Consider the following 26,971-nt stretch of genomic DNA (forward strand, 5'->3'; position numbering starts at 1 on the left):
GTTTGTCTACAATTCTGCCTGCCATATTGATATTTGAACAATTCGTTTAAACGATTAGCTACATAAACAGTTTCATAATTTAATATGTAATTAAATAAGTCATATTTCAAATTAAAATAGTGTATATTTCAAATTAGTAACGTTGAAGATTATTTCATCGCGGTAAAAACAGGCATTCATTTCTTACTGTGCATGCACCGTCTGATGCACTGAGCTATGGGTCTAACGTCGTAAACAAGATTTTCACGGACAGCTCTATCAAGAAAACCACTGTTTTTGGTCTAGCTAATGTTTGCAAAACAACAAAATGCAAACGCTCCGGGAGGAAAAGGGTAAACTATCCATATATTGTAATTAATTGTATTGGTGACCTGTTGCAGTGTGCATTGCTGCCACAATTTCAAGCTAGCTAGCTAGCTAGCTAACCACCATCTTTGCCAGTAGCCTCGCGGAAAGGGCTATATAAAATATGGTTTGTTTAGTGGCTACACGGACTTTTCTGACGTGCAAACCGATATTTAATGTCAGAATTTGTAAAACATTTGGTTAATGTCAGGGTTAATGGTTTGGTTAAGTAAAGGGTCATTTTTCGATTTGGCTAGTCTTGCACGTCAGAAATGTCCATGATGTATAGCCCTTCCCCCAGTCCCTCAACCTGAGGCTGAAGCTGGGGCCAGGGGCGTATTCATTACGCCAATTCTGTTGAAAAACGTTTCTTAAGCAGACGCAAACTGGATGAAACGCGATGGACCTCCCTGAATTCGTCCACTAGAAACTCTCGTTTTAGCTGCAAATTGTTTCGTTTTGCAACTTTTTGGACTAATGATTACACCCCTGGCTTGAGCCTGGGGACGAGGTTAAACCACAGCCATTTTGTAAAATATCTATAGCCAGACAGAATATCCTGCGTTCGAACTCAATAATATAAATCATTAGAAATGTTGTGCATCTCAGACAGTAGTATTCTTTGTGTAATATGTGCAGAGTTTAGTGTAATTTGTAATGTGTGTAGCTATATATCAGGGGTGCTCAAACTTTTGGGTTTGGTGGGCCAAAGTATAATCTGACTGGTGGGCCCAACAAATATACATTGTCGATTTAGAGAAAATAATAGGTAAACAATAGCTTTTTTGAAAACAATTGTAAAATTACACTTCAAACAATCAAATTGCAGCCATATAACTTGACGCCTAACACATTCTGATTACCAGTATTAAATATTTTACCGTTGTATCATAGAAACTGCAACCAAGTTTCTATGTTTAAGGATTAAAACGTGTAAATGTGCACGTGAGATTCAGGATGGTCCTGAATATTTTTTTTTCAATCATGAATTGCATTGCCTTGCTTTTCTGGTTGGCTGGATGCAAGTTTGTTTCACCATCCAATTATTTAAAATTGACAGGAGTGCAAATTTCACCATGGCACAGGCGATACATTGGTACATGAGAATTATTAGAATATGGCAAATATTATTATATTTTTGCATTTTATCCATGCTTGCTTTTGTGACCAACCTCAGACATAAAACAGATAGTGCCTTCAGAAAGTATTCATTCCCCTTGGCTCTTGATTTATTTCACATTTTGCTGTTACAACCTAAATTCAAAATGTATGAAATAGCTTTTTTCTCACCCATCTACAAAGTGAAAACATGTTTTTAGAAATTGTTGCAAATGTATAGAAAATAAATTTGTATGCACACCGCTTTGCTATGACACTCCAAATTGAGCTCAAGTGCATCCAATTTCCTTGATAATCCTTGAGATGTCACTACTAGGCTTGAATGGCTGGATCCCGGTTACTGAGATTTATCGCCCAAAACCACTTCCTTTTCCTGGGAGAAATAACTGCAAAAAAACCCGGTAAATCATAATAAATTATTTATATGAACATCATAATGTGAAATGGAACAGTTAAATTATATGCATTGTCTAAATCTGTCTCTATGGCCTTCTGTCTGCATGATGAATCATCAACGCACAGGGTGGGGACAGACATCTCAGTATGGAGCACAGTTCACAATGCATGTAGACCTATCATCTCATCATGGTAACTTTTTGTTGTATCACAGGTAGGCCTACATTTGCTGCCAATGATACAGTAATATAAAGACCGAATGCGTGTCTAATTTACACATTACCTTGTTTTTTTAATTGTAAAGATTTTTTTATTGCAGCTGCAGTGTTTTAAAACAGCCTATCACTCGAAAATCGTTGGTTTAAATCAGTGCACGCGCTACCATACTCTCGCAGTCTTTCTCTCCATCAATTCCATTCAAAATAGTTAATCCAGTTTAAGATTTATATCAGGCCTATATATAGATGTCCTAGCCTACCTCTATCATGTAATTAATTCAATGTAGTATTAGCCTTATATTTAGCTAATGAATGATGGGTGATGCATAATAATCTTCGTACTTATAGCCTCTGTCTCTTGCGCAATATGCGTGCTCCGCTGGCCTCTCCCTAAAAAATGATCCTTAACTCTTGGAGTCCCATGCAGGAAAAGCTAGACTAGAACAGCTTGCTGGACATTATTTTCTTCAGCATTTCTTATGCCAATAGAATATTCGAAGAGGGACACAAGCTCATGTTTGCTGAATGTTAAATACAGCAGCCAATATAACTTTACAGATAGTTTTGAAAGAAGCGTGAACGCGCAATGGCGGTAGGTTATTCAGTTATTTATTCAGACCCATAACCATTCAATCTTCATGAAGAGAAGTGCAAGCCTTCTGCATCTCATTCTAGTCCTATATTATTCTAGCATGTCCTTAGAATGATGAATACAAGGACAACAAAACTTATTTCATTTAACTGTTGAAAGCGAGGAAAGAATGAAGCAACACTGGAGAGAGAGAAAGAAGAGGTAGGCTAATAACATTAGGGGAAATATTCAGAAAGGCATATGTGTCAGCCTACTAAGTATACAAATAGGCCCAATTATATTTAAAAATTAAAATCAAATTGCTAGCCTATACTTGTAACTTTGTAGGCCGCATGTGTTGCACCAGAAAAGCATCTTCTCTCGCTGCTTTATCATGGTTTGAACAAGGTGCGTAATAATACAGTCCATTTTCTTTTTTACTGTAAAAAATAAATAAAAATCAGATATGGTTTGAAGATGACATGGCATAATACAGACAGAAGCGTGTCTGTTCCCCAAATAAATATATTGTGTGCACTCAACTGACATGCATGATTGCTGACACTGATAATCAGATGAAGGGAATGAAATAGTCTATAATGCTCACCACCACGTTGCTCAACTCAGACAGTGGTGTGTAGCCTACTGTAGCTGCTGACAGTCATTCAAAGCCTATACTTTATCACTCAGAATGTAGCTCTCCAGTACTACTGTTTTTGCCATGTAATATTATTAAAACAATCAGACATCCCCATAGTAGAATAATTTACCAAGTTGGCTTATTGTTATGTGTTCTACAGTGGGGGGAAAAAAGTATTTGATCCCCTGCTGATTTTGTACGTTTGCCCACTGACAAAGAAATTATCAGTCTATAATTTTAATGGTAGGTTTATTTGAACAGTGAGAGACAGAATAACAACAACAAAATCCAGAAAAACGCATGTCAAAACTGTTATAAATTGATTTGCATTTTAATGAGGGAAATAAGTATTTGACCCCCTCTCAATCAGAAAGATTTCTGGCTCCCAGGTGTCTTTTATACAGGTAACGAGCTGAGATTAGGAGCACACTCTTAAAGGGTGTGCTCCTAACCGCAGCTTGTTACCTGTATAAAAGACACCTGTCCACAGAAGCAATCAATCAATCAGATTCCAAACTCTCCACCATGGCCAAGACCAAAGAGCTCTCCAAGGATGTCAGGGACAAGATTGTAGACCTACACAAGGCTGGAATGGGCTACAAGACCATCGCCAAGCAGCTTGGTGAGAAGGTGACAACATTTGGTGCGATTATTCGCAAATGGAAGAAACACAAAAGAACTGTCACTATCCCTCGGCCTGGGGCTCCATGCAAGATCTCACCTCGTGGAGTTCCAATGAGCATGAGAACGGTGAGGAATCAGCCCAGAACTACACGGGAGGATCTTGTCAATGATCTCAAGGCAGCTGGGACTATAGTCACTAAGAAAACAATTGGTAACACACCACACCGTGAAGGACTGAAATCCTGCAGCGCCTGCAAGGTCCCCCTGCTCAAGAATACATATACATGCCCGTCTGAAGTTTGCCAATGAACATCAGAATGATTCAGAGGACAACTGGGTGAAAGTGTTGTGGTCAGATGAGACCAAAATGGAGCTCTTTGGCATCAACTCAACTCGCCGTGTTTGGAGGAGGAGCAATGCAGCCTATGACCCCAAGAACACCATCCCCACCGTCAAACATGGAGGTGGAAACATTATGCTTTGGGGGTGTTTTTCTGCTAAGGGGACAGGACAACTTCACCGCATCATTTGACGGGGCCATGTACTGTCAAGTCTTGGGTGAGAACCTCCTTCCCTCAGCCAGGGCATTGAAAATGGGTTGTGGATGGGTATTCCAGTATGACAATGACCCAAAACACACGGCCAAGGCAACAAAGGAGTGGCTCAAGAAGAAGCACATTAAGGTCCTGGAGTGGCCTAGCCAGTCTCCAGACCTTAATCCCATAGAAAATCTGTGGAGGGAGCTGAAGGTTCGAGTTGCCAAATGTCAGCCTCGAAACCTTAATGACTTAGAGAAGATCTGCAAAGAGGAGTGGGACAAAATCCCTCCTGAGATGTGTGCAAACTTGGTGGCCAACTACAAGAAATGTCTGACCTCTGCGATTGCCAACAAGGGTTTTGCCACCAAGTGAGTCATGTACTAAGTCATGTTTTGCAGAGGGGTCAAATACTTATTTCCCTCATTAAAATGCAAATCAATTTATAACATTTTTGACATGCGTTTTTCTGGATTTTTTTGTTATTCTGTCTCACTGTTCATATAAACTTTCCATTTAAAATTATAGACTGATAATTTCTTTGTAAGTGGGCAAACGTACAAAATCAGCAGGAGATACTACTTTTTTCCCCCACTGTATGTGAGATAAATATTCCTCTCAAGGCGCATCCAAGTTGCGAGAGCCATAGCCATATTCTGACAAAAAGTCAATGCACAACATTGTTTTGGCAAATGTATTTTGAAAGCAGTTTTGGCCTTTGTTAAAAAAGAAGGGGATTACACTTTTCCATTGCTACCATGTTTATGTCTCTACTCCTTCAATTTGTGTGTGACAATTTTACAAATGCTGTTTTACAACTGAAGTTTCAACCATGGTTTAGGTGCAGCTGCACAACAGGGCTCTTAAAGGGGAAATGTTTTAAAAGAGCAACAACACTAATAGAAACCCCAAAAATTGAATTTTTAGAGTGATTAATAATTAGTTTGTCATGATTATAAATATGAATTTATGACTATCTGGATGTTGTGTCCAATAGGGTAAATTCAGATAGGCTGAAGCATGGTGTTTGTCCATGTACATTTTATAGCCACTATGCTTCATCAGTTGGGCTACAGGTGATAATGCTTATTGCTAATAGAACATCTGCTAATGTAGACCCCTCAAACTCAACTCTGGACTTTGAAGCCAGTTCCACTGCATTTTTTCATTGTTCCCCTCTATTAGACCTGGAACACCTGGTGTGCAATTAATGGTCAGGTAGAACAGAAAACCAGCAGGCTCCGGACCTCGTAGGGTAAGAGTTGAGTACCTCTGGTGTAGATCATGCATAGGCTATATTATTTGTATATTATTTTTACCAATATGTTTTTGGACCCATTTCTGGAGGTGATAATATTTTAGATGGTGTCAGCATAATTTTATTTTCATACATTTTGGGAGTAGAATGTATTTTTAAAAAGTCAGCAGAACTGAGCTTCTCATTCCTTCTACATAAAAATTATCCTGGGGAGGACCCCGAACCCCCTAAGCAAGGGGACTGGAATTGGTCAAACTTGTGGTTTAATACATGTACAAAATGTTCAGGCCATAACTCAACAAAATGTGGAATAAGTTAAGGGCTATGAATACTTTCTGAAGGCACTGTAGGTGGGAGGGCATCACCAATTTATTAATGTACAATTTGCCTAAATAGGTAATTGAAACACTTCAATCACTTAATTTTTCTTCAACACTTGTTTTTGCAATTTCGTTTTATTGAAAAAAATTGGTGTGATGTCATTTCTTCCAGCTGTTGTTATTGAAGTAAGATAGTTAAATAAAAGAAATCACTGGACAAGTTAATAGAAACATAGCTAATGACTGACATAACAAGAGGAAAACTGCTGATGTATTACCAAATTTCAAAATTGCACCATGTGTTTTGTTTGAGGGGTGGAGGGGATTGGTCCGCGGCCGCCAGTTGCCCATCCCTGGTCTAGACGGACAGCAATTTCTGGTACTTCATAGTATATTCTGATCGGATGGCTTGTTCTGGTGTCAGGAAACTAAATACCACAATAATCAGGTAGTATACCTGGCAAGTACAACAGATCAAAGATTTTTTACCAAATTCGTAGTTACTGCACTTTGCCTTTGTAGAGCAGTATGCACAATGACTACTTTTAACAATTTACACTGAACATTTTACAAAAACACATTTACTGGGAGAACTGTGCAGGTGCAATCTCCCTCAGTATTTTGCGTGACTACGTTTTCCAAAACTCTTAAATATCTGCGCCGAATTAAGATATTAAAAGATGTTTTCAGAAAAAGAATGGGGTGTCAGCTATGACGTGACACCTTGAGTTTGAAATCTCTTTTGGTTATTGAACTGCAGTAAATAACGTGGATTTACACCCGGTAATGGAATTGCGATAATGACATTTCATCATGGGTCTCTGATCTGTACTATATGAATGTCATTATCTTCATGGTGATGTGTCCTAAATAGGTACACAAAAGTATAAATATGCAATATCCTCCTTTTGCATATTTGGGTAGTATTCTACATACTGGCTATTATTTTAATGAGCTCTGCCTCCAAACAAGACCACATTTGGTTGATCCGGACCAAATTTGAACCAATCGTAGAGGTCTATGTTTCACAAGTTTGGACATCAAAGTACAGCTTAGTAGAGTCCAGTAAATTACAGTAGAGTGAACCACATCTGAACCAATCATGGACCTCTATGTCTGAGCCAAATCAAGTCCGGACCGAACCAAGAATATGTATCTGTGGATGTTGAAATTAAGGCCAGGGCAGGCTGACCATATTTCAACTACTTTTCATCGTCCATGGACGTCCGGTGTCGGATGCTGGTTACAGTAAATGGAAAGAAACGGGCTCATGGGTAGGTGTCAGTCAGAGCCAGGAGAGGTGAGGTTAAAACTAGAGAGAAGGAGGGGTTGTTCAGACTGTCACACTTGCTTTGACTACCAGACGACAGAAAGGGAAAGAAAACCGTTATGAGTTTAACATAACAGTATGCTAGTGGAAGGGAGGACTAGCAGGTTATTCAACTGTGGTTTGTGATTTCCCAATGTAGCCAATTTAATTTCAGTAATTCCAATACTGAATTTTAATGGAATTTCAAGGCACAGGGCAATGTTTTCTCTCGTGGTCCAGGTGGACCAAACCAAACATCGTCAACTTGGCCCTCGGCCTCAGATTGGTCAGCCCTGCTATATAGCTTCCTCCTAGAATTAGGAATTAGAATAATTTTATAGGATCTCTATAGCTTCCTCATTGATCAAGGCTGAATTTTATTCCCATAAGGTTTTCCTTGCCTCTGTTACTCCTCATCATTGATCTGACATGGATGGCACTGTAGAAAATTAAATGGGTGTCACGGTTGTTTACACCTACCAGTTAACTTTAATAAACAACTAGAAATAACTACGGATTTTCTGGTAAATTAAGAAATCTAAACTTGCATATGTGTTTTTGGTTTGTTGAGTTAATTAGAACATGCCAATTTCAAGCTTATCTTTCTAAAAAATGGAATGTTATTTCAGAATATTCAGGCAAGTTAGCTGGCTGACTCATTGATTCGGCTTTGTAGTATAACCCACTGGAAAAGGGAGTGAACAAGAGCAAAAAGGGTTGGGACATATATGAAGTATGCCCCCCCCCAAGTTATAGTAACTAGCTTGTTTTTTTCATTTAAATGTCAAATTTTCTCTTCTAGGTCCTCCTCTTCCTCTGTCGTCTCTGCGTCTTTTTATTCCTCCACTGCGCCTGGTGTGTGCAGCTCTGTGGCAGGTTGTAGAGCGGAGAGACATCATGGACTATGGGCTGCTGGAGGAGTTTGCCACCAGCGTGTTGGAAATAGTCCCTGAACTGATGACATACAGAGAGAGGGTCCAACTCATCATGGGACTGAGAGCACGGGTGAGTGGGGGTGACAGGAGGGAAAGGAGTTGCTGCTGGGCACAGATCTAGGATCAGTGTACCCTCCTGAAATGTGAACAATTTATGGAAGGAAAGCATAGTGCTGTGATGGTCATGGAATTTTGTATGCATGTTATTTGTCAGCCAAAGGACCTCTGTCAACATTCTAACCGTTCGAATAGCAAAAAACTGCAATTTCTCACCTCCGCTCCTGACACTGCATGTGCACGCCTAGGACTCAAATCAGAAATGTGATGTTCTGTCTTTACTGTTTAGCAAAGCAGTATAACACTAACCCACCTTGCGAGTTATTTGCTGAACTGGGCCTGTATTAGCCTACAGTGCATTCGGAAAGTATTCAGACTAGTAATGCACCGATATGACATTTTTTGGTGATACCACTATTCGATATTTTCCTTGCTAAAAAAACGATACTGATATTTACAATTTTAGCGGCCTTTTTAAGCATTCTAGTACAGTTAAATAGTTAACACACATGGACGCAGCGGTCTAAAGCATTGAATCTCAGTGCAAGAGGCGGCACTACAGTCCCTGGTTCGAATCCAGGCTGTATCACATCCGGCCGTGATTGGGAGTCCCATAGGGCAGCGCACAATTGGCCCAGCGTCGTCCAGGTTTGGCCGAGATAGGCCGTCATTGTAAATAAGTATTTGTTCTTAACTGACTTATTGTCACGACTATCTTCGTCTTCAGACGATATAACGAAATCATCGTCGGAAAAGGTAGACCAATACGCAGAGTCGATAGAGTTCATCTTGAACATTTAATGAAATTCAACACGAATACAAAAACAACAAACAAGAAAACGAACGATACACTGACAGTCTGCAAAGCTCAACACAGCACAATCACCCACAAATCCCAAACACAAACACACCCTACTATACGAGACTCTCAATCAAAGGCAGATAGACAACACCTGCCTTCAACTGAGAGTCCCAACCCCAATTAACCAAACATAGACATACATTCACTAGACTCCCCATAGAAATACCTAAACATAAACCAACACCCGGAATTACTAAAACAAACACCCTTTTAACAAAACACACCACCCTGAACCACATAAAACAAATACCCTCTGTCACGCCCTGACCAAACTACAAAACAATTAACCTTATATACTGGCCAGGACGTGACACTTATCTAGTTAAATGAAGGTTACACACACCACACTGACCAAAAGGTTATTTTGTTGGCATTTACTTTACATTTGTCCCCATTACCAGTATAACATAATCAAAACCTATTTATTTTACTTACTTGCTGTGCTGTTTCGTTGTTCAGTCGTTTCATTCTCAACCAGGATTTCTATGGAACGCCGTTTGGGTCTTTGCTATGGAACGCCATTTGGGTATTTGCATGTCACAAAAGATGCTATTTAACACTATTTGACATGTCAAATAAGCTTGTTGACCAATCAGGACCTGAATATGACTGCAAGTCACACAATAATGGCCTCGTTGATACATTTTTTATGTAGTTATTACACATTGATTACACTCACTCGTATTCATATGTCACAACGATTCATGCTATAATGCTGGTAAAGTTGTCTCGCGCACCCACAGTACTGGTCATAAAAAAAAAGCTAGCTAGCTCATGGATGCAAACAATGTTCTTCCCCAAAAACATAGCAAAACGACATCATCTGTTTCAGTAGCTATAGTTAGCTAGCTATAGTTAGCTTCACCGTTAATCAAATAAGAACTGTCTTATAAATTAGGGTTATTTTAGATGACGACACCTAGCTATATAGTTAGCTAGAACTATATAGCTAGGTGTCGTCATCTAAAATAACCCTAATTTAGAAGACAGTTCTTATTTGATTAATGGTGGTCAGACCCATCTATGTGAAGCTAGCCACAATAAGGATTAGCCACAATAGTGAACTTTGCGGTTGGCCTTCAAAATAAAAGGATGGCACAATTCTACTATTTGTATTCATTTGCATCACTGTCAATGACATACATTTATTTTGAAGGCAAACCGCAAATTCCACTATTGTGCCTAATCCTTATTGTGGCTAGCTTCACAACCCATAACCTGGTCCGGTCGAGCCTCACTAGCCAGATAAAGCTAGCTGGCTGCTTATAATGTTAGCTTTGGGCAACAGGGTTAAGTAGCTGGCTAGCTATTTATTTTCATGAAATGAAGTTACATTTCATTAGGCGAACAACAAGTGGCAACCTAGCTAATACTTACTCACAAGGATTCCTAAATCATTGCTAAGAATAATGAAAATGACTGCAGTTTCTACTGGTTATTGTTTTCAGGCTGGTTGTATTGGCCCAAGTTGGGTACCAAGCTAAAGCTAGCTACCCCAGATATTGCGGTCGAAGAAATGATGCTTTTTTACCAACGCGCTATTGTAAACACATTGTTCATGGCCGGTGTTTGCTTGTTTGCGGACTTTTTTTGTACAGCTCTGTATTTTTTTTTGATACGCAAAGACCCAAATGGTGTTCCATAGTATGCATGTTGTGACGCTAATAGCAGTGACGCTATTACTGTGTAACTCCAGTAGGGCAACATCTGAAAAATAGCGCACTTGGTGATGTGTGCCGGTGCTCAACCAGTCGGCGAAAGCCAACATCACCCACAACAGAGAATGGTTGATTGTCAAGGGAAATTAATTCTGTTTTCTTGGCTTTATTAATGGATTTCGCCTTTGAGTTGTCTCGCCTTAATTTTGTTACTCTTTCAAATGACTGCTCGATGTACACAGCAGACATTGTGGGCTAGGTTAGGAATGCTGTGCTGCATGTACAGCGCAAAATTTTACTTGGCATCATTACGTCATGTACTTACGTTTATATAGGTGTCCACGTCAGCTTTGACATCGGTTAGGTACATCAGCGTTGAACTATACATCAGCCGAGACAGATGTTGGAATTTTTAGCTAAAATTGTCTGTTTCTGATATGTTCACCGATATATCGTGCATCCCTAATTCAGACCCATTCCCTTTTTCAACATTTTGTTATGTTACAGCCTTATTCCTGAAAGGATTAAACAAATAAAAATCCTCATCAATCTACACACAATACCCCATAATGACAAAATGAAAATGGGTTTTTAGATATTTTTTCAATAAAAAAATAAATAGATACCTTATTTACAAAAGTATTCAGATCCTTTCCTATGAGACTCGGAATTGAGCTCCATTCATCCTGTTTCCATTGATAATCCTTGATGTTTCTACAACTTCATTGTATTCCACCAGTGGTAAATTTTAATTGATTGGACATGATTTGGCACACACCTGTCTATATGAGATCCCACATTTGACAGTGCATGTCAGAGCAAAAACCAAGCCATGAGGTCGAAGGAATTGTCTGTAGAGCTCAGAGACAGGATTGTGTTGAGGCACAGATCTGAGGAAGGTTACCAAAACATGTCTGTAGCATTGAAGGTCCCCAAGAACACAGTGGCCTTCATTATTCTTAAATGGAAGAAGTTTGGAACCACCAAGACTCTTGCTACAGCTGGCCGCCCGTCCAAACTGAGCAATCCTGGGAGAAGGGCCCTAGTCAGGGAGGTGACCAAGAACCGATGGTCACTCTGACAGAGCTCCAGAGTTCCTCTGTGGAGATGGGAGAACCTTCCAGAAGGACAACCATCTCTGCAGCACTCCACCAATCAGGCCTTTATGGTAAAGTGACCAGGTGGAAGATACTCATCAGTAAAAGGCACATGACAGCCTGCTTGGAGTTTGCCAAAAGGCACCTAAAGGACTCTCAGACCATGAGAAACAAGATTCTCTGGTCTGATGAAACCAAGTTTGAGCTCTTTGATCTTAATGCCAAGCGTCATGTCTGAAGGAAACCTGGCACCATCCCTACGGTGAAGCATGGTGGTGGCAGCATCATGCTGTGGGGATGTTTTTCAGCGGCAGGGACTGGGAGACTAGTCAGAATTGAGGGAAAGATGAACGGAGAAAAGTACAGAGAGATCGTTGATGAAAACCTTCTCCAGAGCGCTCAGGACCTCAGACTGGGGCGAAGGTTCACCTTCCAACAGGACAACGACCTTAAGCACACAGCCAAGACAACACATAAGTGGCTTCGAACCATTTTACGTTTGGAGTAAATGGTTTCCGTTGAAAATGTTTTGCTTCAGACATGAGTGCGTGTATTTCATGATACTCATTTGCAACAACAAGGATCAACAAAGTTGTAAGAGTCCATGTTACCATGGAAACGGACTCAATCTTGGTGACTTTAATAGTATTTTTAATTTTTGGTGACTTTAATATTCACATGGAAAAGTCCACAGACCCACTCCAAAAGGCTTTCGGAGCCATCATCGTCTCAGTGGGTTTTGTCCAACATGTCTCCGGACCTACTCACTGCCACAGTCATACTCTGGACCTAGTTTTGTCCCATGGGATAAATGTTGTGGATCTTAATATTTTTCCTCACAATCCTGGACTATCGGACCACCAATGTATTACGTTTGCAATCGCAACAAATAATCTGCTCAGACCCCAACCAAGGAGCATCAAAAGTCGTGCTATAAATTCTTAGACAACCCAAAGATTCCTTGATGCCCTTCCAGACTCCCTCTGCCTACCCAAGGACGTCAGAGGACAAAAATCAGTTAACCACCTAATTGAGGAACTCAATTTAACCTTGCGCAATACCCTAGATGCAGATGCACCCCTAAAAACTAAAAACATTTGTCATAAGAAACTAGCTCCCTGGTATACAGAAAATGCACGAGCTCTGAAGCAAGCTTCCAGAAAATTGGAATGGAAATGACGCCACACCAAACTGGAAGTCTTCCGACTAGCTTGGAATAGACAGTACCGTGCGGTATCGAAGAGCCCTCACTGCTCCTCGATCATCCCATTTTTCCAACCTAATTGAGGAAAATAAGAACAATCGGAAATGTATTTTTGATACTGTTGCAAAGCTAATTAAAAAGCAGCATTCCCCAAGAGAGGATGGCTTTCACTTCAGCAGTAATAAATTCATGAACTTCTTTGAGGAAAAGATCATGATCATTAGAAAGCAAATGATGGACTTCTCTTTAAATCTGCATATTCCTCCAAAGCTCAGTTGTCCTCAGTCTGCACAACTCTGCCAGGACCTAGGATCAAGGAAGACACTCAAGTGTTTTAGTACTATATCTCTTGACACAATGATGAAAATAATCATGGCATCTAAATGCCTGGCTATCTTCACTCAGTCAGCTGTTTTTTTTGTTAACATTTACATTTTAGCAGTGGTGGAAAAAGTACTCAATCTCATACTTGAGTAAAAGTAAAGATGCCTTAATAGAAAATGACTCAAGTAAAAGTGAAAGTCACCCAGTAAAATACTACTTGAGTAAAAGTCAAAAAGTATTTGGTTTGAAATTTAGTAAATTAACAAATGTAAATGTAGTTGATAAAATATACTTCAGTATCAAAAGTAAATTAAGCAAACCAGACGGCACAATTTTCTTGTATTTTTTTACATTTACGGATAGCCAGGGTCACACTCAGACAATGACCAGGGATGTTCTTTTGAATTGGACCATTTTCTGTCCTGCTAAGCATTCTAAATGTAACAAGTACTTTTGGGTGTCAGGGAATGGAGTCGAAGGTACATTATTTTCTTTAGGGATGTAGTGGAGTAAAAGTAAAACTTGTCAAAAATATAATTAGTGAAGTTTAAGTATAGATGCCCCCAAAAAATGACTAAAGTACTACTTTAGGGTATTTTTACTTAAGTACTTTACACCACTGGGTTTCAAGTGGCACTGTGCCCACACTAGTTTAAATTGCATTAATTTATTATAAAAATCCCTCTCAGTACTTTTTGGTGTCAGGGTATGGAGTAAAAAGTGCATGATTTTCTTTAGAAATGTAGTGAAGTGAAAGTTGTCAAAAATATAAATAGTAAAGTACAGATACCCCTCAGAAACACTTAAGTAATACTTTAAAATATTTTTACTTAAGTAATTTACACCACTGGATTTTAGTCATTTAGCAGACACACTTATCCATAGCGACTTACAGGAGAAATTAAGGTTTACTGCCTTGCTCAAGGTATGGCTGGGCGACATGGACAAAATATTATATCACGTTATTTAAACAATGTTTTACGGTATGATGGTATTTCATTTTTTATATTTTTTAATAATAAAAGTAGTGAGTAGTGCATAACCCTAGGGTGGCAACACAGACCCATTGAAATCCCTTAGAAAGTATATCTCTATTCTGATTGTTTTATACTGTTCAATTCAACCCAAAAATAATTTCAGCATTTTCATAAATTTCTGCATTTCCTCCACTCATTTGAGATAATTTCCATACTGCCACATAGGGCTACACGATATGGGCAAACAATCTAGAATTTTTTATAAAATGTTTGACTTGCGATTTAGAGCAAAACACTTGGGTGAGCTGTTGGAATCATGGAAATAGAATGATTATTCTAATTCTATAGTTAAAATATAATAGTGGGTGCTTTGAGTACAGTGTTGCCACGACAACAAATTAAAATGCCAGAGAGGGGTTATTGTGACGGTAGGGACCAAAGTGTTAAGTGTTTCCAATTATCAGGCTGTATTGCTAATTAAGTTACCTGTAACTCAGTAAATTTTATTAGCTAGCTAGCCAGCTAACTAGAGATTAGCATTAACAAGATGTAAACCAAACTTGCTAAGAAAAGGCAAACTAGCTGTTGAGCCATTTTGCAGATGTAATAAACACAAACAAATAGTTGAATTATAGAACGCTAGTGGATTTATATTAAGAAGCAAAGTGAAAACAGCATCGTTGTCATCAACATTGTTGCATGTGCTGCATTGACCATGCAGACTGAACGCAAGTGTCTCGGGGTCGAGGAACTATAAATGCGCTCCATGAGTGACGGGGCAGGGCAAAGTCCGTGTGGAAAGTGGTATGGAGAGAGAGCGGAGAGAGATGACTCAAGTAGCGAAGTAAACTATAAAAATGGATGTTACACACGGCGTATCACATTTAACAAGCCAAACATTCAAATACCGTTATAGAAGGTAAAGTAAAAACCCAAACCAGTCTGTGCATCAATACCAGCACATATGGTATACCACCCAGCCCTAGCTCCAGGGCACATCGACAGATTTTTCACCTGGGCAACTAGGGGATTCAAACCAGCAACCTTTCTGCTACAAAAACCCTCAGGTAAAAACCCACCTTATGGGACAGCGGGGACTGTGAAAAGACACACACAGGCACAGGCATGCACATGCTAACACACGCACTATACACACACATACACATGGATTGTATATATGTGGTAGTAGAGTAGTGGCCTGAGGCCACACAATTAATGTGTTATGTCATGTAATATTTTTTATTCTATATAACTTCCTTAAAGTTGCTGGACCCCAGGAAGAGCAGCTAATGGGGATCCTTAATAAATAAAAATACTGGCCCCCCACTCTTAACCAGTAGGCTATCTGCCCTACAACACTAAATTCTAAAACGGGCTATTTTTGTGTCCTCTCGTCTTTCCTTATATCGGCTGTTAGATGTGAACCATGCTTACTTTTATTTTACTATATTTAGGTAAAGTTTGTCCACTTCAAAATGAAGTTGATAAAAAAAGTTTTTATTTTTATTAAAACGCTTACGATAGTTATTTTATTTACATGACGGCCTTCATCCGTAATAGTCGGTTACACGATTATACAATTACTGTGCCAGCCCTAGGAAAATGCGAGATTTACATTTGATAAGTGCAACCTCATCCTACTTAAACATTGAACTCAACAATCACACATACACACACACACCTGCTGCCATTTTTGATCAATTCTCATTTGATTGACAGCTGGTTCTGGAGTTGTGTCGCTGTGATGATGAGCTGTGTCGCCCTGATACTGTCCAGCCACACCTGAACAGGATAAGGAGCTGTGTCTCCAATCAGAAGGGAGAGGTGAGGAATGCTCGGAGAAGGAACCTTCATTCTAATAGCTCTGTTGGTAGTAGTGTGGTCCTTGTAACATGAAACATGGTGCTTATAATGTGGGTTTTATTCCCACATTTGCCTCAAAAGACTCAGTATGTAAGCCTGTAAAGTATATTTGCTAAATGTCTAAATTCAGTAGATCAACAGTGTATAGGAAGTCTTGTTAGCCTATGGTTCGTTTTACTTACCCACTGTGCATTATTGCTGCAGGTTTCAGATCCAAAGGTGGAAGCATCAGAGGCCAGCTTCATGAAGCTGATTGAAACCCTACTAGAGCAGCCAGAGGAGAGGGAACTCTTCTTTCAGGTCAGTGTCATAACATGCTGGGGAAAAGTGACATGATTGCATTTCACTGCTTCCGTGTCCAACCTGGTGCGAGAATCATAATGAGTGAGCTGTTCATTTCAACGAAACCAATTTTTTAGCCATAGATTGCAAACCAACAACCGTATTTGCAGGCTTATGTTATTCACTATTTCTGTATGTATGTACAGTGCCTTCGGAAAGTATTCATACCCCTTGACCTATTCCACATTTTGTTGTTATATCCTGAATTCAAAATGTATTAAATAGTTGTTTTTTTCCACACCCATCTACACACAATGCCCCATAATGACAAAGTGAAAACATGTTTTTTAGACATTTTTGTACATTTATTGAAAATGCATTGAAAATTAAACTACATATATATCTCATTTACATAAGTATTCATAACCCCTGAGTCAATACTTTGTAGAAGCACCTTTGGCATTGATTATAGCTATGAGTGTTTTCGGGTAAATCTCTACCCAGTGGGCATAAAATGTAATAATGACATCTTTTACTGGTTGAAATCTGGTCTGGACATCATAACCAGATCACAACCAGATTAAGACGTCTTCTACATTACGTCTTTTTGGCGCCATGAAAAATATTTATGACAGTCTCTATGGTCCTATAGCTATCTGAGATTGTACCTACTTTAGAGAATATCCGATACTATAAATGCTTTTGCTTTCACTAAAGGCTTTGTTTTTTGTAGTTGCAGTCCACCCAATTGAAAAGTGCACATTCACTTCCTTAACATTTGTTCTAGGCTACCAGCATGTAAGACAAACAATGCACAATAATACAAGATACCCTTAAAAAATGGCACTGCTGTTAAAATGCAGTAAAACTGCGGAACAATGAAATAATGGTTGTTTAATGAATGATATCTGGTAGCTTGCTGTGTGTGTTGGCTTTCTAAAGGTAATCTTTTGTCTGTGTTAACTAATTGTACTGTTTATTGTGCTGCACATTTTCTTCTGTTCCACTGAATGCTGTTTTGATGTTCTATTATGACTAACAAATAACATGTAGGCCTATGTCTTTTATTTCAATATCCTACTACAATCCACCAGGATTTACAAAACCCTATTTTTATTTAAAAAAATGTTCAATCAATAATTGGTCCAAAATGATTGCACCTGAATTTGACCCAGATAATATGACTAATATTTTTCCTTAAAGCTTTTAAACAATTAACAATGTGTGCTGTAGTTGCATTTTAATTTCAGTAGCTAAATTAGGAGGTAGGCATATCAGTTCCAGCTAAAACTTGGATTGGAATCTGTGCTTCATGCACAGCAATAGATCTCAGCGCAGCCTACGCGAGCGCATAGGTCAACATTCCATGTTAGTTGGGACAGCGCGCCCAATAGGCTACACAACAACACAGTAGGCTACACAACAACACAGTTGGAAAACAACAACAGTTTCTTGAAATTTAAACAAAAAAACAAAGATTTGCCTGCTGTGGTAGTCCCTGTTCTCCTACATTGTTGTTTTACTTTTGTAATTGAAGCAGTGGTTTGTTGGGGAGAAGAACGTCAAGGAAAGATTTGCTAGCTAGCTAAATTAGCTGGCTAATTTTAGCTAACTAGCTGTCTAACGTTAGCTCTCTGGCTAATCTCCATGGACATGGTAAGTTTTCATTTTACCTTTTGTAGGCGTTGGGTCTAGCTAGCTAACATTTTGATATATGTTTAGTTAATGAAAGTAAATGTGTGTGTTCTCTGCGTGTGTGCGTGAGAGATGATGATCACCATAACTTGAAAACATTGTCATGTCAACATTGTCATGCTAGCTATGAGTGTGTGTTCTGTGAGAGAGAGGGGGAAGAGATGATGATTATGACCACAATACTTTAAAGAAAAGATTGTCAACATTGTGAGACGGTAAGCTAGCCTAATTCTTGAAACGTGTACCCCCAATATAGATGTTTAGACTTTCTTGATTCATCAGAGATATTTTTGTGTATATTTCATTTGACAATATGATACATTTTGCCTGTCCCTGCTCCTCCTCAACACTCATTCTAACGTTACACCTCTAAACTGCCTTTTTCAATTCTTGGTTCTCTTTTTGCAGGAAACTCTAGCTTGGATGGAAGGTTGGAGGAGGGAACAAAGGGAATGAGTATAGAAGTTATCCAGTCTGCTGATTTAAGAAATGCAAATAGACAGCAAAACATAGCTGGAGAGAGAGAGCCTGTCTGCCGGATTGCTGAGGTGCAACATAGTCAATGCACTTGCTAGGCTATGTCTAACTTCGTGAAGACCTTGGGTAATGGCTAATCATGATTTGTCTTTACAGTTCCTGAAACATGTCAATGACCTGATGCATGGCCTCTACAGCAGTGCCTGGCCACCCACTCAATTACCAGTGACCTATTCTGCCACATCCCAGGTAAAGGAGAGAGCAGAACCACTCCTCCTTAAATCAATAGTAATTGACAGTAAGTTGTTTGTTTCTTCGTTTTGATACTCTGATCTTCAGATTCCTACCAACCAACTTTGTAAAGGTTAGGTTTGTATTAGCTATGCTAATGATCATTAACTTTTTTCAGCAAGCAATGCAGGTGTAGAAGCACAGTAGCTAGGAAAAACTGCCTAGAAAGGCCAAAACCTAGGAAGAAACCTAGAGAGGAACCAGGCTATGAGGGGTGGCCAGTCCTCTTCTGGCTGTGCTGGGTGGAGATTATAACAGAACATGCCCAAGATGTTCATAAATGACCAGCATGGTCAAATAATTATCACAGTAGTTGTCGAGGGTGCAACAAGTCAGCACCTCAAGAGTAAATGTCAGTTGGCTTTTCATAGCCGATCATTGAGAGTATCTCTACCGCTCCTGCTGTCTCTAGAGAGTTGAAAACAGCAGGTCTGGGACAGGTAGCACGTCCGGTGAACAGGTCAGGGTTCCATAGCCGCAGGCAGAACAGTTGAAACTGGAGCAGCAGCATGGACAGGGGACAGCAAGGAGTCATCATGCCAGGTAGTCCTGAGGCATGGTCCTGGGGGGGGGGGGGAGAGAGAGAGAGAGAGAGAGACTTAAATTCACACCGGATAAGACAGGAGAAATACTCCAGATATAACAGCCTGACCCTAGTCCCCCGACGCATAAATACAGGAGGGGTCAGGAGACACTGTGGCCCCATCCGAAGATACCCCCGGACAGGGCCAAACAGGAAGGATATAACCCCACCCACTTTGCCAAAGCACAGCCCCCACACCACAAGAGGGGGATACCTTCAACCACCAACTTACCATCCTGAGACAAGGCCGAGTATAGCCAACAAAGATCTCCGCCACGGCACAACCCAAGGGGGGGCATTAACCCAGACAGGAAGACCACGTCAGTGACTCAGCTCCCGTAATAGCGTTAGAGGCAGAGAATCCCAGTGGAGAGAGGGGAACCGGCCAGGCAGAGACAGCAAGGGCGGTTCGTTGCTCCAGAGCCTTTCCGTTCACCTTCACACTCCTGGGCCAGACTACACTCAATCATAGGACCTACTGAAGAGATGAGTCTTCAGTAAAGACTTAAAGGTTGAGACCGAGTCTGCATCTCTCACATGGGTAGGCAGACCATTCCATAAAAATGGAGCTCTATAGGAGAAAGCCCTGCCTCCAGCTGTTTGCTTAGAAATTCTAGGGACAATTAGGAGGCCTGCGTCTTGTGACCGTAGCGTACGTGTAGGTATGTACAGCAGGACCAAATCGGAAAGATAGGTAGGAGCAAGCCCATGTAATGCTTTGTAGGTTAGCAGTAAAACCTTGAAATCAGCCCTTGCCTTAACAGGAAGCCAGTGTAGGGAGGCTAGCACTGGAGTAATATGATCAAATTTTTGGGTTCTACTCAGGATTCTAGCAGCCGTATAGCAATAATATACATTTGTAAAGCAAATCAAATCCTATTTTAACTCACCTTTTTTTTCAGGTGCACAACCCATGAGTCCTGATTCAACACAAACTCACACGTGTGCAGTTGCAAAGAAGAGGAAGAGATTTGGAATTACACCCATTTCTAACAATGTTTGTTGCAAGAATGATATGATGCACACAACTTTTGAACAAAATAATATTTTATTGGTTTCTATTGCCTCCTACACATACTTACATTGTTGTATTTAGCTTTCTTTGTTTAAGACTAGCAAGCTGTCCTCAATTGGGGGAACCTCTGTCCGGGAAATTAGTCCACAGGATTTTGGAGCGGTGTGTTATATAAAAAGTTGTTTGAATATTACAACTTGAATTCGGATTAAGCAAAACTTTACTATTTAGAGATGAGTTAAAAATGGTAATTATCCAACTACTGTCTAATTTTGATATCCTCTTTCTTAAAAATGTTTCAGATTGTTGACCAATGAATTAATGTCTCACTTCAATATGAAGGGACAGAAGAGTAAACATGCCTTTGCCTTACTCTTAGTAGATTCTGACTGTTAAACATATTTTACTGTACGTTACTGTTCTGTCGTGTCCTGCATGCCCAAATTATGCCAATCATTCATTTATTTTCTTCTTTTTCTATGCATACAGTAAGTGTCGGAAAACTCAAGAGGTTAATGTGTTGCAGGCCCTCTGGAAAGTCTTAAAATATGCCCGTGACCGCCGTGGTGGAGGAGGAGGCAAAGTATGTACAGTACCAGTCAAAAGTTTGGACACACCTACTCATTCAAGGGTTTTTATTTATTTGTACTATTTTGTACATTGTAGAATAATAGTGAAGACATCAAAACTATGAAATAACACATATGGAATCATATAGTAACCAAAAAAGTATTCTTCAAAGTAGCCACCCTTTGCCTTGATGACAGCTTTGCATGCTCTTGGCATTCTCTCAACCAGCTTCACCTGGAATGCTTTTCCAACAGTCTTGGAGTTCCCACATATTCTGAGCAGTTGTTGGCTGCTTTTTCTTCTTTCTGCGGTCCAACTCATCCCAAATGGTCTCATTTGGGTTGAGGTTGGGTGATTTGTGGAGGCCAGGTCATCTGATGCAGATCTCCCTTCACTTTCCTTCTTGGTCAAATAGCCCTTACCCAGCCTGGAGGTGTGTTGAGTCATTGTCCTGTTGAAAAACAAATTATTGTTCCACTAAGTGCAATCAAGATGGAATGGCGTATAGCTGCAGAATGCTGTGGTCGCCATGCTGGTTAAGTGTGCCTTGAATTCTAAATAAATCACTGACGGTGTCATCAGCAAAGCACCCCCACACCATCACGCCTCCTCCGTGCTTCACAGTGGGAACCACACATGCAGAGATCATCTGTTCACCTACTCTGTGTATCACAAAGACAGGTTGGAACCAAAAATCTCACATTTGGACTCATCAGACCAAAGGACAGATTTCACCTGTCTAATGTCTATTGCTCGTGTTTCTTGGCCCAAGCAAGTCTCTTCTTCTTATTGGTGTCCTTTAGTAGTGGTTTCTTTGCAGCAATTTGACCATGAAGGCCTGATTCACACAGTCTCCTCTGAACAGTTGATGTTGAGATGTGTCTGTTACTTGAACTCTGTGAAGCATTTATTTGGGCTGCAATTCCTGAGGCTGGTAACTCTAATGAACTTATCCTCTGCAGCAGAGGTAACTCTGGGTCTTCCTTTCCTGTGGCGGTCCTCATGAGAGCCAATGTTCATCATAGAGCTTGATGGGTTTTGCGACTGCACTTGAAGAAACTTTCAAAGTTCTTGACATTTTCCAATTTAACTGACCTTCATGTCTTAAAGTAATGATGGACTGTCATTTCTCTTTGCTTATTTGAGCTGTTCTTGCCATAACATTGACCTGGTCTTTTACCATGTAGGGCTATCTTTTGTATACCACCACTACCTTGTCACAACACAACTGATTGGCTCAAACGCGTTAAGAATGAAAGAAATTCCACAAATTAACTTTTAACAAGACACCTGTTATTTGAAATGCGTTCCGGTGACTACCTCATGAACCTGGTTGAGAGAATGCCAAGAGTGTGCAAAGCTGGCAAGGCAAAGGGTTGCTACTTTGAAGAATCTCAAATATAAATTTTGATTTGTTTAACACTTTTTTGTTTACTGCATGATTCCATGTGTGATATTTCATAGTTTTGATGTCTTCACTATTATTCTACAATGTAGAAAATAGTAAAAATAAGGAAAAAGCCTGGAATGAGTAGGTGTGTCCCAAAATTTTGACAGGTACTGTATATGAGCAAGTTGCTATTTGTTGAAGACATCTCTAAGCTATAACTGTCACAAACATTTTCAACTAGTACCAAGGAAATACTTTTAGCCAGCTGAGTCCACAAAGTTTCTTCAGTAATATCCTTTTATAGTTAGCTTTTAAAATCGCATTATTGATTAAGGTGTAATGTGCTGAATGTCTTTTCTGCAGATCTGACCCATCACATGACTCTTCAAGAGGGCCACAAGGCTCCAGATCGCCTTCTGTGCTCAGAGATCCTTGATGAGGATCTACCCCATCCCACCACTCTTATTAATCAAATAAAACAATGGGCCTTTATATACTCCGTGTCCCAGTCTTTCTATGCATGTAATGTCTGTGAGTGAATTATGAAACAATTACTGTAAATTGTGATGTAGATTTGTTTTTGCCATTGCTTGATCTATTTTAAATGTAAGAATATGTTGCAGATTAAATGTAATTGGTGACTATGGAAACAAATATAAATGTAATTTTTTTTTTAACATTCTTCAAGCTCTGTCAAATTGGTCGTTGATCATTGCTTGACAACCATTTTCAGGTCTTGCCATAGATTTTCAAGTAGATTTAAGTCAAAACTGTAACTCGTCCACTTACTCAACATTCACTGTCTTCTTGTTAAGCAACTCCAGTGTAGATTTGTGTTTTAGGTTATTATCCTGCTGAAAGGTGAATTAATCTCTTAGTGTCTGGTGGAAAGCGGACTGAACCAGGTTTTCCTCTAGGATTTTGCCTGTGCTTATCTCCATTCCGTTTTTTTTTTATTCTGAAAAACTCCACATTTCTTTACAGTTACAAGCATACCCATAACACCACCTATGCTTGAAAATACAGAGAGTGGTACTCGGTAATGTGTTCTATTGGATTTGCCCCAAACGTAACACTTTGTTTTCAGGAAAAAAAGTGAATTACTGAGGCAATTTTGTACATTATTACAGTGGTATTATATTCCTTTAAAAGTTGCAGCATGCTGTGGCGCAGCTTGCATGTTGCCACAGAATTCTATGGCACGTTATTTAAGTGTGAACCACTGGTACCATTAATGCTAGTTAGTGCTAGTTTGACCACCATCTTTGAGAAGCATTTGATAGCCTTCAATAATGGCTGTAATAGAGAATGCGGGAGACCGGAGTTCAATTCCCCGACAGAGAAGAAGGAGTAGGCTGTCCTTGTAAATAAGAATTTGTTCTTAACTGATTCAATATGTGCTATTTCGTAGTTGTGATGTCTTCACTATTATTCTACAATGTAGAAAATAGTAAAACATAAAGAAAAACCCTGGAATGAGTAGGTGTGTCCAAACTTTTGACTGGTACTTGCTTAATTAATTTGATATTATGGTGTTTCTATTCCAAGAAAAATGATAAGCCCTCTGAGTTTCCGTTATGGCGCTGTACAACGTGACTGTCGGGAGTACAGTACTGGGCTATTTAGTTAAAGAATCCCTGTGTCGTGCGGGCAGGGCACGCGGGAGACTGGGGTTCAATTCCCCGACGTGGAGGAAGTAGTAGGCTGTCCTTGTAAATAAGAATTTGTTCTTAACTGACTTGCCTAGTAAAATAAAGGTTACACTAAGAGCATAACATTTCTGCACCCTCATTTTCTAATTCTAGTCTAACCAATACCCAAACTGAGATTAAGTGAAAATACAAATCAAATTGTATTTATCAAGACCAGTCCCCATGCTTGTCTCAGAGTAGCGCCAAACGGTGCTAAATCCTATTGCTTCTAACTTCAACATGCTCTTTAAATAAATAAGACCTACACCACGTTTAACAGCACATTACTCAACACTAGTGAGACTCATGTTGCCTACGGTAGTCCTACAGTATATCTAAAAACGTGACGTGACTCTCCGCCAATAATTTAATATAGAGGATTGGAGGATTCTAAATTAAAACAAAAGGTTGTGCTACATATACGGCTACTCAGTGGATATTCTGAAAGTTGTTTGAGGGTCGTAGGTCATAAGACTAAGGGGCTGTTGAAATTTGAATCTATCAAAAATTCTCGTAAAATCTCATGAGATGCAAATAGACAAACAAAAGGGTGTCCAATGTGTAGGCCCACTGAGTACATTATGAACCTTGTTTGAGGTGTATGGGTCACATGACCAAGATGCTATTGAATTTCAAAATAAATAATTTAAAATGGTGTGAGATGTAAACCAACAAAAAGCTAGAACCAGTTTTGAACGTTTTAGGACTAATGGTTAAAGAGCTATTGAAATTTGAAAAATTTGATTTGTCACTATGTTGAAGGATTCTAAAATTAAAACCAAAAGCCACCTCATGGGTCTCCCAGTGGCGGCCGGCACAGGTGTCGAACCTCTGTAACAATGCATTTTTCACTGCAGGAGCCCCCATCCACAAAGTATCAAAATACAGAGAGGTGTTGGTAAAGATATATTGTCCTGCTAATAGCCCGTAATGGGCTACTATAATACTGTACATGGTATCCAGGTCAGGATAACCAAAACATTTCTTTATTAAAGACTTATCAGAAAGAATGTTGGTACTTATTTTGATCCAAATCCATGAATGAGTGAGTCACTCAGCTTTATTTTACCTTTATTTAACTAGGCAAGTCAGTTAAGAATAAATTCTTATTTTCAATGGCTGCCTAGGAACAGTGGGTTAACTGCCTGTTTGGGAGCAGAATGACAGATTTGTAGCTTGTCAGCTCAGGGGTTTGAACTTGCAACCTTGCGGTTACTAGTCCAACACTCTAACCACTAGGCTACATGACTGTGTCATCAATGTGATAATATATAACGATATTTTGGATGTTATTTTGTTTTCAAAAAAACAAAAGAGAGCAATTGTAATCTGAATAAATCCCAAAATAATATTTGTAAAGGCCAAAACATTTATTTATGTTTTTAGAGGGAGAGAAACGCTGGGCCAATTGTGCGTGCCTATAAAGGCCAAAATAGAGCCCTGCTAATAGCCATAATGGCGCTGTACAACGTGACTGTGTTTGAAAGAGTATTTTCCAGTAAGCAACAATTTGTTTACCTTCATTAGACAACTTTGTTCCAGTATTTCTGTAATTCACTGATATTTATTCCCATAGTAATTCGTTATGGATCCAAAGCTAAATAAACATCAGCATTTTGAAAGACTATTTTCATCATTATTTTATTAACGAAAGCATAAAGATGTTGATGAAGAAATACTGTACTGCTGTTTTGAGTTAGAAATGTAACACTTCAGAGTACTTAAGCATCGAATACGTTACAGGTAGGGGGAAGGTCACACCTACAGTAGCTGGGCTATAAAGAGTCTATTGTCCTGATAATCGGGCTACAAGTGTTTGAAAACCTGTTTTCAAAATGTCACCAGCTGTTCATCACTACTGTAAATAAAAACACAGCATCTTGTTTACATCTTGTTTACATTCTTTATTGTAACCACAATGTCACAAATAATTTGTATCTACCTTTCCAGTTACTTTTAGAGTTTGGGATTCATTTGATTAATATTATGGTGTTTCTATTCCAAGAAAAATGAAAAACCCTCTGGATTTCCGTTAGGATGGAACAGAAAATATGGCGCTGTACAATGTGACGGTTGGGAGTACAGCACTGGGCTATTTAGCTAAAGAATCCAGTGTCCTGCAGAGACCAGCGTTCAATTCCTCGGCGGGGAGGAAGGAGTAGGCTGTCCTTTGTAAATAAGAATTTGTTCTTAACTGACTTGCCTAGTTAAATAAAGGTTACACTAAGAGCATAACATTTCTACACCCTAATTTTCTAATTCTAGTCTAACCAATACCCAAACGGAGATTCAATGAAAATAGAAATCTCATTGATTTATCAAGACCAGTCCCTATGCTTGTCTCAGAGCAGCACGAAACTGTGTTAAAATAGTTGTAGGCTATTGCTTTTAACTTCAATATGCTCTTTAAATAAATAAAACCTACACCACTTTTAACAGCACATTACTCAACACTAGTGAGACTCATGTCGGCTACGGTAGGCCTACAGTATATCGAAAAACATAACATGACTCTCCTCCAATAATTACATATGGAGGATATTTCTGTAATTCAGTGATATTTATTCCCATAGTAATTCGTTATGGCTCCATATCTAAATAAACATTGGCATTTTGAAAAGGTATTTTTATAATAATTTTTTTAATGAAAGTATAAAGATGCTA

The 26,971-nt window shown here is 39.4% G+C and overlaps 1 protein-coding gene across 9 annotated transcripts in view; it reads left to right on the top strand.

Annotated features, from left to right (window-relative positions):
* Positions 1–125: 125 nt before the first annotated feature.
* Positions 126–26,971, top strand: part of LOC115157351 (uncharacterized) — a 46,268-nt gene continuing 19,422 nt past the window's right edge. For 2 of the 9 annotated variants that reach the window (XM_029705532.1, XM_029705533.1), the window contains exons 1-4: positions 126–332; positions 8,139–8,341; positions 16,170–16,274; positions 16,518–16,613. In XM_029705532.1, the coding sequence (XP_029561392.1) occupies positions 308–332; positions 8,139–8,341; positions 16,170–16,274; positions 16,518–16,613 (429 nt within the window). In that variant the 5' untranslated portion in view covers positions 126–307. Of the gene's footprint in view, positions 333–8,138; positions 8,342–16,169; positions 16,275–16,517; positions 18,839–18,923; positions 19,066–20,543; positions 21,240–22,979; positions 23,271–26,971 lie in introns of those variants that run through there. The other 7 variants (XM_029705534.1, XR_003868426.1, XR_003868428.1 and 4 more) reach the window with 7 other exon arrangements.

The sequence above is a fragment of the Salmo trutta genome, chromosome 21 (genome assembly GCF_901001165.1).
Source record: "Salmo trutta chromosome 21, fSalTru1.1, whole genome shotgun sequence".
Classification (NCBI taxonomy): domain Eukaryota; kingdom Metazoa; phylum Chordata; class Actinopteri; order Salmoniformes; family Salmonidae; genus Salmo; species Salmo trutta.